Source organism: Lonchura striata, chromosome 3 (assembly GCF_050655825.1).
Source record: "Lonchura striata isolate lonStrDom1 chromosome 3, ASM5065582v1, whole genome shotgun sequence".
In the NCBI taxonomy this organism is placed as follows: Eukaryota; Metazoa; Chordata; class Aves; order Passeriformes; family Estrildidae; genus Lonchura; species Lonchura striata.
The window spans coordinates 53,696,254-53,710,211 of record NC_140705.1 but is presented as its reverse complement, the minus strand read 5'-3'; the positions used below and the strand labels follow the sequence as shown (position 1 = coordinate 53,710,211).

Below are 13,958 nucleotides of genomic sequence, written 5' to 3'. Positions count from 1 at the left end.
ACATATAATTTCTCAGTGAAACTTCATGGGAAATCGTATGACCAGAAAAGTTTCGTAAAAGCTCTTGGGTGTTACCAAAGCATAATTTTTTTGAAGCAAGTTAATATGCTAATGAAGGATAAGATGGTGCATGCCCACAAGTGCATTGTATTTAGGCTTGTAAAGGAATACAAGTTTAGAGCTCTACCCCACCAGAAAGCAGTTAGGGAGCATTTCAGAGAGTTGGACTCGATGATCCTTATGGTTCCTTTCTAGCTTGCGGTACTTTCCGATCCTGCATTCCATAGAAAAGAAACAACCTGCAGAATATATGGTCTCACTCATCAAAAGAAAGATGAAACATTTCCATTTCAAGCTATAAGGAAAGAGATGGATAAAAACTATTGTGTTACTCCATTAATGAAGGTGGTGGGGGGAAGGGATTACTTCATGCATTCCTGGGAGGTACACTGAAAGAGCCATTGGAGTATACAACAAACACTACTCAAATACTTGCACAAAGACATTTTATTATTAATGCAATTAAGATATAGTTTTTTTTTTTTAATCTGAGGTGCTTATATAAACAGACCAATACTGGCTGAGTGACTATCAGTCTGCAGGGCACGACAGTGGCTGGACACCCTTCAGCTCCAAAGCTTTGCTAAAGTTAATCTCTTGAGGTTTTGCAGTACCCTTGGTGAGCTTCAGAAATCGAATACATCCTTTAAAACGGATATTAGTAGTCAGCCCAAACTGGGTCACACCATCTGAAGGAAGGAAAAAAATTAGAAAGGAATTATGTTAGTTTGAGTTGATACTTAATTTTGTTCTTTGAGAGTTCTGCATGAGAATAGATGCCCCCAGCAATATGTGAATGTTTTATTTGCTGTATATATTCATTATTTTAAAATTACAAACATTATGAGCAAATGCTTATGTTAGATGACAATCCAGACTTCTTTTCTTTTCTATCCTACTAAGAAAGTGTCAGAATCTGAACACATATAAACTGCCATTGTAACCCATGTATGCAGCTTGCTAACTACAAATGGTGTAGAACATACACATGATGCTCTGCAGATATTCAACTTCTCTGTTGAACTGTTCAACTTCTCTGAATATTCAAGCTGTTTATCCACAGAAAATAGAGGGAGAAAAATTTGCCCAAATGAATGCAATTCTCAGTCGTAATGTCACAAAGAAGCCAGTTCCTCAGGATGGATTTCAGATGTCATTGACAGACTGGTTTTAATAGTTCTCAAGTATGCTTTATTTTCCCTTGCTGATAGTAAAGCCAGGGGTTGGAATATATATCTTGCACTAATGAAGGAGGGGATGGAAGTGAGGGAGGTTTGATTGGGAAGCTGGAAATATTTCTCTCAACTGCTTGAAATTCGTGACTCAACTTGTTTCTCAGTGTTCTTCCAATTGAATTGCAGAAGTAACTCTACACTTGTAGAGACTGTCTGGCCACAGCATTATTCTGTTTCACAGAGGATAACATGGCTGAATCCATCTGTCTCTCCTTGCATGGAGAAGAGTGATACCAGCAGATGAATTCTAGCTTTTATGGGTACACAGGAATCTCTATTCTTGTCCACACTACTGTGGTGAAAATTTTCCCTACATATGAAATTCTCCATCAGCTAATTCTAGCTGATTTACAAGTGTTTTGCTCTATTTATGCAGCCTGAAGAGGACTGGAAAATACAAATACTAATTTTACAAAATCCCATGGTACTGTGGTTCAAATTTGTGATGCGGGTGTCTAGGTATGAGAATGTTAAAACAAATCCTGGATGAGCTAGACTAGGCAGCAAAGGAAGAAGAAAGTGTTTGCAGTAGGTTTATTAAATAATTTAATAACTTGCCATGTGGCTGAACTCACGAATATCCCTTCAATGTGAAGTAAGTATAGGTTTGTTTTCTACAGATTGCAGTGTTACTGTAATTTGTGTCTCTCCTCTTGACATATAGTCCAGAACGAGATAATAACTCCATCTGCAGTGTTTCTTCAGTGCTGGCTCCTATGCTAGAATCTTGTTTTGTTATAAAAAGGCTGCCACAAAGCTGTTTTCCTTCTGGCACAAAGTTGTTGGTTTTTATTGATAGTCATTGTGACTAAAGTTCAACTCTCATATGTCAGTACCAAGGACAATTTTTTAAATGTTCCAAAGCTTGAGTGAGAAGGCTTTTTAGATACACTGTATCACACATTACAAGGGTGAAAAAAACCAGCTTCCAGAAAATAATTTAAAAATTAACTAACTCAGAGGTGTCTTGCCATTGACCTCAGTACGTGCTAGAGCAGACACATACTACAAACATACTTCACTTTTTTTGTTTTGGTTTGCAAGCTAGAGGGAATATTTATTACAAATGCAACAAAATTGGTACTTTGCAAACATATTAACTGTAATTTCATAAAGTAAACCTGCTGTTAGAAAATTTATTGACTGTCTATGAAGAGATGAATACTAGCATTCATTATCAGCTTAGTGGAAAATGAAGCCAGCTACAGACCTCAGCTCAATCCTCAATACTGTTCAATTACCTCTGCATAAAACAAGCTCTCTAGAGGGCTTCCAGAATACTGATTAGCAAATGTCTATTATGGGTTTTTTTCCTTTAAAACCCAACAGACCACAAGTAAAGGCATTAATTAGAAAGAGATGGTGCCTTCTTACCTTTCTGTGCAAGCTGTTGTTCTTATTCCTCAGTTCCTCAGGTTTTACAGGCTGATTTACACATACACTGCCCTCCCTCCTCAAAGGCATATATACATTCTCTGGTTAAAATCTGCTGTTTCTAAGTTAAATTTAAATATGCCAAATGCTGTTACTATTGCAACGTAACTATTACACTATTGCAAAACAAAAAGTTTTAAGAGAGGCTGTGTGTGTGCGAGCAGCAGAAGGCAGAAAACCTGCCTGATCCCTTGTGACAGTGCCTACATTTGAAATGGGGCAGGGGTATCTGCAAGAGTCTCTTGTTGCAGAACTTCTTCTTCTGAAATGCAGCTGAATGCAGAAATGAGCATCCACGCCAACTGATATAAACTCAACCTGTCTTATCAATCATCTTTAGCATACTAGTCCTACTTACAGTTAAGTCATTACCCAGGCAGCATTATTGGAGCCTATGTAAAGCAAAATTTGTGTGCTCACCAGGATAGCCTCCGACAAAGAGAGGGTCATTTGTGTCTGCTGAGGTTGAGGCCCTGTTTGGGCTGTCAGCCACCACCTGTCTGCCATCCACGGTCAGCTCCAAGCGGTGTTTGATCTTGTTTGCAAAAACCTTGTGCCACTCCCCGTCACACAAACTGCCTGGTGCATCCGGCTCATAGACAGCTGAGAATCGGCCTGCACCATTGTCAACGTGAAACATCACCTGAAAAGCACAGCATGAACATCAGCAAAGTTTGCAAAACAGTTCAGTTGTTTTTGCTTGTTTGTTTGTTTTAAAGTCAACATGGTTTGACTGTATGCACAAAAGACCATTGCTGTCCCTCTGGGATCTGCGTTCTAGCACTGAGTTAATACAGGTGGAAGTATGGAAAATTGCTAAGTTGTCATTTTCCCATTTTTTGGTCTTAGTTTTAGGATGATTTACACTCCTCTAAAATCTTTATAGTGATAGAATAATGACTGGTTTTCCAGACTGTGAACCAAAAAATAACCAAGAGAAATTAGTATTATTAATGACAAAGCCTTTCCTCAAAACTTCTTATATGATCACTAATTTAATACTTGATTGCAGTTTTAGGAGACTCAAGTGTTACAGAATCTTTTAAACTATCTTTTAAAAGTGTAGGATCCTCTAGATGTATGGAAAGATCCAAGTGTGGCTCTCTTTCTAGTGCCCTGATATTGTTTGAGACATCTTGAGATTGGGATAGTGACCTTGCATTTAAACTACCTATGCTGTCTAAAACCAGTTTATGAAGAAACAAAATGGCTTTGCTACTCACTTTTCCATCTACTAATTCAATGCCAAGCCCATCCATTTTCTGGCTGCTGACTCCTAGGAGAACACCATTCATTCGTGTTGTGCGGAATTCAAATTCCACAAGCAGATCTGTTCCCACTCTGTATGCACCAACTTGGAGAGAAAAGGAGAAACACAATAAAATGAATATAAGCATCTAATATATTATTCCTAATAATCATCACACAAATTGTGCTGAGTGTAAGGCAAAGTAACTAACTTGGCATTGTTAATGCACTCCCTTTCATGTGAAACCATGTAAATAACTTTTATGGCAATTGTACTTAGTGCAAGACCTTGCTAGGATGTCACACAGTTTCTCCTCAGGTGGGATAACTAAAAATTATTATCAAGAGTTTCAAGTACTGGTCTCACTCTGCCTCTAGCCAACAGGAGTTAGATAACACTGGGAGTTTTTGAAAGCAGAATCTCCTCTTTCCCTGTTCTTTGACTATCCCCAGAATTGTTGTTCATTACCTGTTTTGGCAAAGCCTGTTCCATCAAAGTACGTTCCCTTCTGTGCAGTGACAAAGCATTTTCCAACATTGAAGCTGGAAGTTGGATTATTCAGGTCAACAGGTGATTCTGTCATTTTAAAATTCCTGATGCAGCCATCAATGCTATGAAGGACCTGCAGTCAATATTTCAAACAAAATGTAGAACTATGAGAAGCAAGCCTAAAGTATGCAATCAACGAGTGCATTTTCTCTGCTTCTCTGCTGGATTTATGGAGCTGAATAAAACTTGAATTTTACATGGCTAATCCTTAATATCTGATTGTAATTGGAATCTACTCTTAATCATACTGAGGATGAATTACATTACTTTTCAGGGATGTTATCTGAGTCACATCTCTTTGGCTTACTGGAAAGGACATAAAATAATACACCACATAATGAAACATAGCAAATTACATCAGCAATGCAGGAATTTAATGGCCTATACTTTGCCTTTTTAATTGACTAGGTTATGAGGTTTGCAAGTAGATGTAAAGAGTGGATATAGTTCTCTGGGCTGCTGGTAATTTTACTATGTGGGTTTTCTTTTTTCCCTTCCTTTAATCACTTTACTGTGGGACTAATGTTGCGTGGTAAGACAGAGGTAGGTAGGATGCAGGTAACATCACTACTGAAATGAACAAAGTGTGAAGGCACAGTCTGATGACTCCGCTGATGAGGGCCATGCAGTCGGCCAGAGAGGCAGGTGGAGGCAGGGAATGTGCTCATGTCCACGGAGGCTCCTGTGCAGGGTAGGAAACTGCACCTCCAGTTTGGCTCCTGCACTGGGCACACTGTGACCCCCAGCCAGGGGTCTGGGCACACTTAGAACTGTGCTTCGAGTATCCATGAATCTGCCTGGGGCAGGGGTTGTTCTGGATGGGAGCAGGGCATCCCAGTGGGACCTCTGAAAACCATTGGCATCTCCTCCAGAACTTGCCCTCACTTTTTCTCTCCAAGGTCAGCATAAGCTGCATTTTGGTCCTCAGATTCAGAGAGAGGCTTTGATCTTTGACTTAAAGAGTTAGGAAAATCTATCCTTGATACCAGTGAGATAGAGGAAAATGATACATCCTACACTTAGAGGAAGAAAAATAAGATCTATTCATAAGCAGTGCAGTGGAAAGGAGGAAAATAAACATCAGCATATAAAATTCAGCCTAGAAATACATACAAATACAAAAAGGACAAAGGCACACCTGCAGAGAGAAGTCTTGACTCTGCCCATTACCCCCTCTAACAATATTCTGACCTGTAACTGGAAAGAATTTCCAAGAATTTATTTTCTTGTAAATCAAAGCTGTATGTACTATGAAATTGTATAGCTTATTACAACTAAATACACCTGTGCAATATTTTAATGAGAACTTTAGCAATACCAGTGAATAAATTCAGTTCTGAGATGAACAATGCTTTCTGTCAAATTTCTCATAAGTAGTTCTTTTCGTAATTTCTAAGTACGTCATCTCCAGATAACAAATCTTGTTATCAAAAAAGAGAAATTCCAGAAAACAAAACAAAACTTCACTGCAAGAATAAATCACAGAAATGCAAGATTTGTAGATGATTCAATAACATTCTCTAACTTTACAGTTTTCTTTTCCCTATGGAAAAGCAAATCTGGTTATACTTTAGCACGGGAACAGTAATAGGACCTCTTTTGCTGAAAGTAGAGTTTTGAGTGCTCAAAATGTGACATCTGCAGAAGCTCAACAAGTGGCTATCAGTCTTCTACACTGAAAAGGAAGCCAACCCACCATGGTTATGTAATACATTACTGTCTAAAAATACTAATGTGTGTACAGAAGAAGGCCCTGAAATAGCACATCCTTTCAACTTGGTTTGCTTCAGAGCCTCTACATGAAGCTACAACCCAACACTGTCTCATATATCACAGTGTATTTTACTGAGCATGACTGGAAGGCAAGCATTGGTTTTTAAATGACATTTGAAGTCACGGCTTCATTTAAATCCCAAAGCACATAAGGCTGTCAGGACCTGGCATGACTGTTTTTGCCAGACTGAGCCATTTATCTGTATGAGCTCCCTCCATTACCTTTGACAGATAGCAATAGGTAAGGACACAGTGTTATCTTGCTCCTTAGATTAGTATGTATAAATTGCAGATATATTTCAAAGACCACAAATTGATAGTACTAGGAATTATATATTGTGGGTAAAATATTACTTTTGGTTTTCAGTGCCTCAGATTTGGTTTAGTAAATCCTAATGATTTAGACTTGCCTCAATTTGGGCTTTCTGCACATGAATTTTTTACTAAGAAACATGATCTTACAGGTCAGTTTTCTTTATGGAATACAACTCTCAGATATAGAGTGGTTACTCATCCCCTTCATTCCCTATGCATGAGTTAATACATGGACTTAAGCAGGATCTAGGAATTCCTTTTCTGTATTTATCTTATCCACTTAAAGAAGCGAACTCTTGCTTGTCTATAAGGGTATTGGACACTGGGAAATGGTATTTTTCATTCCAAAAAGATCTTGGTATAATGGTATTTACTAATGTACAGTTTCTTTGCTAGTCTGTTTTGTTTCCTTACCAGGTTAGTGCTCTGCCTGTTCTTCATGGGTTCTCTGTATCTACCCAGGATGAAAGCAGACATAGCTCCTACTGACATTCCATTCTTTGTGTGTCTGAATTGTGCTGTGCTAGAGGCCGAATTTGTTCTTTACAATCATAAAATTCATTCAGGTTCTGGCTTCTGCTTTGAAAGAACCATCTTCACAGAGAGAAAAAGAAAGCATGGAAGAGGTTTTTCTCCCATTCTGATACTGGTGTAGCTTGGGAGGCTGGAAGGGCATCAGTAAGATGACTGGCATGGAGTTGTGCAGACAGATACAGTAAATGGTCTGGGTGACAGAATACAGTGTTCCTAGTTAACTCTACAAAATTTGGGACAAAATGATATTGATTTCTCTGGGCTCACTGTTACCTTCCATGTAAGCATGGAAGCCAGGCACTCTAACCAAAAGAGTGATATATTGATATAGCCACATTTAAATTGGAAACAGAAAGAGGACAACAGAATTTGCACAACCTTCCCTCAAAACACACTCTCTCCTCTTTTAGTAATAGCAACACAAAACTGATTATTACAGTGAGCAGCAGTATACTGGGTACTTTGTCCAGGTTAATTTTGGCTTCTGCTGCTCCTTGTAGGAGATCCTTTCACCGTTTATTAGCATTTACTGATAGATTAATTACAGCCAAGAGAAAGGACAAGTGGTACTCAGGAACCTATACTCTAGCTGTGCAGTGATCCAAGTGGATTCAAGTGTATGGAACTTTCGTCTTTTCCAAAACAGTAAATAACTCTGCTATTTCAATTTTTTTTTTTTTTTTTTTGCATTAACTGGATTCTGAGTCAGATCTTTCCACTGACAGAATGTTGTTCACCTCCACTAAGGTCCATTTTATCCATATCTTTGATCAGTCTGAAGCAGAAGAAAGACAGACCAAAACTAGGAAGACATTTGTACAAATCAAGATATACTTAAAGCATGTAAGATAACTTAAACAAATTTGCTTACCGGACCGATTCTCCTGGTTGTGTAGTTAATGGGCAATCCTCCCACATACAGCATTCCTACAACATCCAGTATATCAGCCTTCTTGGGGCTTACAGTCCCATTAGAAACACCATCTACTATGAGGTTTCCTTCTTGCTTCATTCGACTTACTTTTACCTAGAAAGACACAAAAATGCAATACAATTACAAATCTTTTTCTGACAACCAAGCACTTTCAGACTGTAACTAGTGTTACAGTCCAAAATATATAACAATACACAAGCAAGTAATAGGAGTGGTTACAGAAGTACCACAGCCGCAGCTATGGATAATATTTATAGAACAAAGCTCCTGAGCAAAGTTTTGTGCCAACATCTGACTGTGTTTTACTTGCATCTGGGTCAGGAGGCATCATGAAAATTATTTACTAGAATTACTGAAAAGACTTGAGATGCCTTTAAAATGCTTCATTGTTATGTTATAATAGGCACGGCACAGTATTTTTTTTCCTGGAATCAGACAGCAATTTTGAGTGCTGAGAATAGATAAGTACTTCAGAATAAATGCTGAATGTTATGGCACTGGTTGCAAATCTTTATAGCAGCACATATTTGCAGAAAATATTGAGTTTATGATTCCACTAGCTTGGACATGCCTCAGATCATAGTTCATGCTAGAGTAATATAATCCCAACTATGTTCTGTTGGTATTATGGCTTCTGTTCAGACAAATGGACTGTGAATCACATGGAGGGTGTCCAGTTGCTGAAGAGTTGAGAAAATTCTAGGCCAATGTCTTCCTAAAAGTTTATATAGAAATCTTTACAACTCAGTATAATAATGGTTCTGCATAAAAATGAATAAATGCAAAATGCATCATGCATGTTAGCAGATTCCTAAACAGTGTAGGAGTTGGCTCACCAGAATAGCAAAGAGAGACAACATTTTTGGCTTTTCTTTAACATGGCTGCTTCTGCTCCAGTGTGGCAGCGTTATCTGTCATGCAGTGGGAATGACAACACTGCCAAGGATGCCTGAAGGTGAGGGTCTGAACTTGGTGTTTACAGGCAACTGTAAATTTGAGATGGATAACTATGCCTTGGGCAGAAGGATGATTAGGTGAGTGAGACAGGAACAGAGAACAGACATTCTTACAGAGGACCTAAACAGATAGCAGGATCGCAGCAGCACCAAGTGGCTTCTGTAGGACTGATGGAAATGTTTTTAACTTAAATCATTCCAAATGGAGAAAAGGATGACACCAAATGATTGTTTTAAGGAGAACCCCCTGCTTTATCAGAAACTAAGAATATGGCCTACTCCTAAAAGCATTTCCTTCCCTCCTTCTAAATTTTTTTTTTTTTGCTTTTTGGGAATTGTGACTTTGTCTCCATTCTCCACTACAGAAACAGGATCTGCAAAAACAGGCCCTCTCTTGTGGAGTGGCAAGCTGCATGCCCAAAGAGCACAATCTTCCATTAAGAAATATATGCTCCACTTAGTTCTCTTAGAATAAAGAGTAAATGGCTAAAGAAGCAAAAGTACCTCTTCTGTATGTACAGAGGGAGTAGCAGAATGGGGCCTTGGTCTGCTGCCAGTGCTTACAGGCATTATATGAAAAAGATAAATGATTAATACAATTTCATTTTTTCCCTTTCTGAAACACCTCGGTGTAGAGCAGTTGCTATAATAAAAAACTTCGTGATGAAAAACCTCATAAAAATAAAATTCCTGGAGAACAGAGTGGAAATGAGGCAATAAAGTGTAAGAGAAAGTGCAATTCTATTTTTTTCTCATTTGGGGATGAGATGTGGATGCTGAATTTCTAAATATCTGTACAAAATTCAGTGTAACTTATAGCATATAAATTCAACCCACAGTTACATATATACTTTGCTTCTCTGTCTTGAGTGGTGCCTTTCCACCATGTCACCTGATGAATATAATAATAATGTGTGTCTGTTGTCCTTGGCCCAGTAAATAATAAATTTCATGGCTGTGATAGCATTCCTTCTCTTAGCATCCAAATGCCACAGGCGTTGCATATAATCCTCCCTCATAAAGTCACAGAAGGTGATGCTAAATAAATCCATGAATATCATATTTATTCCCTACTGAATTAATAATCCAGGGAAGGTTTACTTACATGTTACTTTTTTTTTCCTTTGTTCTCAGCAATCTGCCTTATCAATGACATTATTAATGTAGAAACAACTGATTTTAATGATGTATTTCATCATCATGAGCTGATACTCATATGAGCCCTATTAAGCAGGAAGGAACATTTTCTGTAGTTCCTTACTATACATGGCACATATTTTAAATATGTTCAGAAATATGTGTTTCCTGAAGGATAAATTTCTTTGTACCAGTGCATCTGACAGAAATTTTTTGCTAGATTGTTTTCTTTTTTCCCCAGAAAATACTAGCTGTAAAGTTTGGCTTGTGTGGACTACATTGCAAATATCTCAAAGCAAAACAAAGCTCACTCTTACCATTACAAATAATTTAGAATTAGACTATTATACCTGGTGCCACTGGCCATCATTTATTTTGTTGGTAATCATTGTGCTGGTGTTTCCACTTCCCAGATCATAACTGAAGTAAGGCAGACCATTCTTTATCTGAACTGTAGCAAAATCAGCATGGTTGATGCGGGCCATATAAAACAGCAAGCCAGAATCAGCTGTTGTTCGGACTTCAAATTCAATTGTAAGCCTAGGAATCAAACAAGCAGGAAACAGTAAAAAAGGAAAAGATATTTGGAGTCGGGTACTAGGCAAATCTGCTTTACCTTTTTGTGTTTTTTCTAAAAAAATTTTATACCACCAGTGGCCAATTTTACTTGTCCATTACAATTCAAGAAAAATAATCTGGTTATATGCAAATTACATTTCACACCTATCTGACCCCTGACATGTGAGCATTCATTAGTTCCCTTGCTATGGACATACAAAACTACAGTCTTGGCATAGAATTTCAAGATGTAATTCTCAGCTGCAGTTGTAGCATCTAGAAAATCCCATCACTTGTAAAATTCCAGCAGCATTATCCATCATCCACACACATCCTCACAAAGAGGAGAGAGCTGTAGTGACAGCTGGCAAATGTTGAGTTTCTAATGAATTGTATTGCCTGAAGACAGGTTGCAAAGCTTTTAAAGATGCAGACAGAAGAGTTCAAAATGAGGATATAAAATACTTATTCTGATTTCTCCCAAGAGAAAATGAGGCTGTGTCTCAGCAAACCTAATGACCCCTTGGACAGAATGTCAACCTAATGTTGAGAACCTCCTCTACAGAAAGAACCTTTGAAGAAATTATTTAGATGTTCTAATGCTAAAGTTGTACTGGCAACACATCACTAAACTTGCTCAAGCTGAGCTGCAAAGTCAGTAGCTGAAAGCAGCTGATAATATAAATGAAAAATCATTGCATGAAAATGATCAGTCCAGGATCATTCCTGGACTGTAATTTTTCTAAAATTACAGTATGTGGTACAGCATCTTTATAGGGATAAATAAGTGTGGGGCTAATGGATTTGGCAACTATAAGCAGCAAAACTGCTTAGTGGTGTGACATGGCACATTTCTTAATGACCATGTGCCTGCAGAGCAAAAAAAATAAAAACAGCTAACAAGTTCTATCTTCACAAATCCATTGAAAAAAGCTGCATTTTTATAAACAGTTCATGGAATTCCTTTGCATGCCAACAGTTATATGTACATAATGTTATACTTTGAGGTAACAATATATTTTTTCCTATTTACTAAGCAAGATTGATCTTAATTATTGGAGGAAAGGGGAAAAATTCCTTATTAAAAGAAGTTATCAAGTTACTGAACAAAACCACCTTCCTCTGCAAAAACTATCTTTGAAGTCAGTTGCACAACCCGATTCCATTACTCTGGTTTTTAGCAAATCAGTCTGGGGTCTGTGTGTGCCCAAACCTTTACAAACAAAGAGGTAAATTGTTTTTGTGAGAGCTCCTTAGGTGGGCATTTCACTGCCTAGATTTCATGCTTTAATGCTTTTTTAGGTTTGGTTAATGAAATTAATTAGTCATATGATCTTTTCAGATTATGACCACAGTTTTCAGAGGTACTTTTGAGAGAATTAGGAGGGGCATTTTATTTTGACACTATTCCATCATTACTCATTGCTGAAACAAACAACATACCTGTTTTTCACTTTGGTGTCATCAAATGCAACTGCAATGTGGCTGTTCCTTGAAAGACCAAACTGCTTGCCACCTTCTAAAATGGCTGGCTCTGTGTCAGCAGCACAGGAATCCTGCAAAATATACAGCAATCATGCAAACTTCATATTTTGTATCTGTCTCAGCTGTGCATATGCTGGGAGTCTCTCAAATGTGCAGGACTGAGAATGTTGTACCTAGTCTAGAGACTGGCCCTGCAATTTTCCAGTGGGCTGATGTCTCATCACACCAGCTAAAGTTATAAACCAGTCTGACAGGAACTTGGTGTAAAAGAGGTCATTAAGATAGCGGTAAAAGCAAATAAAAGTAATATATGAACATTGCTGCTTTCATGCTTTCACCAGTGGGCATTTACAAGAGTCTTAAGTGATTTCCAGGCAGTTCAGTGTCTCTTAGCTCACATAACTGAGTTTTACACAATAGGATGCCCTCTTACAGAAATGAAACAAGATTTAAGCTTTAAAGGGATGCTTTGTTGTCAGCTTGAAATCCAGTCACCTTAAAAATAATGAGTTAAAAGTAATTTCAGATCTTGCAGGTGTCAATGAGTCCTTCATTTTACTTCTTTATATTGTTTTACAACTGTATTCTTTGCTTAATGTGCTGTTGTTTCCCCTGGTGCTGTTGGAAGGCCCCCACAAACAATCAGGGAATCTGAATAACTGGTGGATAGATATAACAGCTGTTGAAATCCCCCAGCTGTCTAACCTAGAGACATTATCCAGGTTGTAAAAAACGAAACCCCTCCCTGTAGCTCCACTTCCATTAATCATGAAGTAGTGCAACAATGCAAGGTAAAATATCTTCTGTCCACTATAATTTTCTCGTTTTAATTTCGCCAGGTCTTTTAATCTCCGGTCCTTAAAGCTCTTGTATAGGCGTGCCTGGGGCAATGTGAGACCATGGTAATTACCAGCTTCTACTCATGTCTGGCTTTTGCCTCCCACTGAGAGTATTGTGAGGAAACTACTCAAAGGATCTAACTCAACAAAATATTGAACAATACTGCTGGGAAAGAAACAAACTTTGATAGCTGCAAGCTCTGTTTTTAAGCACTGTGGCTGCTATCATTTTGGATTGGTGACAGTCTCTTACTTGAGCCCTGACTCAGCAGGGGCCTGCAAAGCACAAGGTGTAGTGCATTGCTGACATTGTTCTTTCTCGGAAACATTTTGAAAATGTTAGGAGTGACTTTAGCCCTGAGATTTCACCTGCAAAGAGGAAATTTATTTCCCTCTCTCACTCAGTTTTTCAGTAATATTTTTTGCTTTTATACATCAATAAGATCTTCACAACAGTATAGAACACCTCTAAAATATAGTTTTGCATAATAAATGCTCTAGTTTGAATATGACAGAGTAGAACACCATGCATTATGACAGGAACAATTGATACATCAATATGCAATGGGGGGGGAAAAACAGGGAAAATTCACCAGGACTAAACAGGGTTACGAATGTATAATGCCAGTCTTTCAGTGATCATCAAAAAGAAAAAAAAAATAATATTCTCATAATGCAGGGTAAAATTCTGAATTATGTTAAGTTTTACAGGCTTATCTAGAAGTCTAACAAATAAGCTAATGAAAATACCATGCATATAATACCTTCAATTACATTTGAGCTTGCTAAAATTTAAAGATAGAAAATAACAACTGGTACTGGAAAGAATTGAAAAATACATGCACACACCCTTTCTTTACACACTTCTACATTTTACATTGTAAAAGGATATATTCTGAC

The 13,958-nt window shown here is 37.9% G+C and overlaps 1 protein-coding gene across 4 annotated transcripts in view; it reads right to left on the bottom strand.

Moving 5' to 3' along the window:
- Positions 1-489: 489 nt before the first annotated feature.
- The window catches only part of LAMA2 (laminin subunit alpha 2), a 334,791-nt gene continuing 321,322 nt past the window's right edge, over positions 490-13,958 (bottom strand). For all 4 annotated transcript variants that reach the window (XM_077782207.2, XM_085576525.1, XM_077782208.2 and 1 more), the window contains 7 exons: positions 12,178-12,290; positions 10,527-10,716; positions 8,021-8,176; positions 4,447-4,600; positions 3,953-4,083; positions 3,150-3,372; positions 490-749 (listed from right to left, as the gene is read on the bottom strand). In XM_077782207.2, the coding sequence (XP_077638333.2) occupies positions 592-749; positions 3,150-3,372; positions 3,953-4,083; positions 4,447-4,600; positions 8,021-8,176; positions 10,527-10,716; positions 12,178-12,290 (1,125 nt within the window). In that variant the 3' untranslated portion in view covers positions 490-591. The remainder of the gene's footprint in view (positions 750-3,149; positions 3,373-3,952; positions 4,084-4,446; positions 4,601-8,020; positions 8,177-10,526; positions 10,717-12,177; positions 12,291-13,958) is intronic.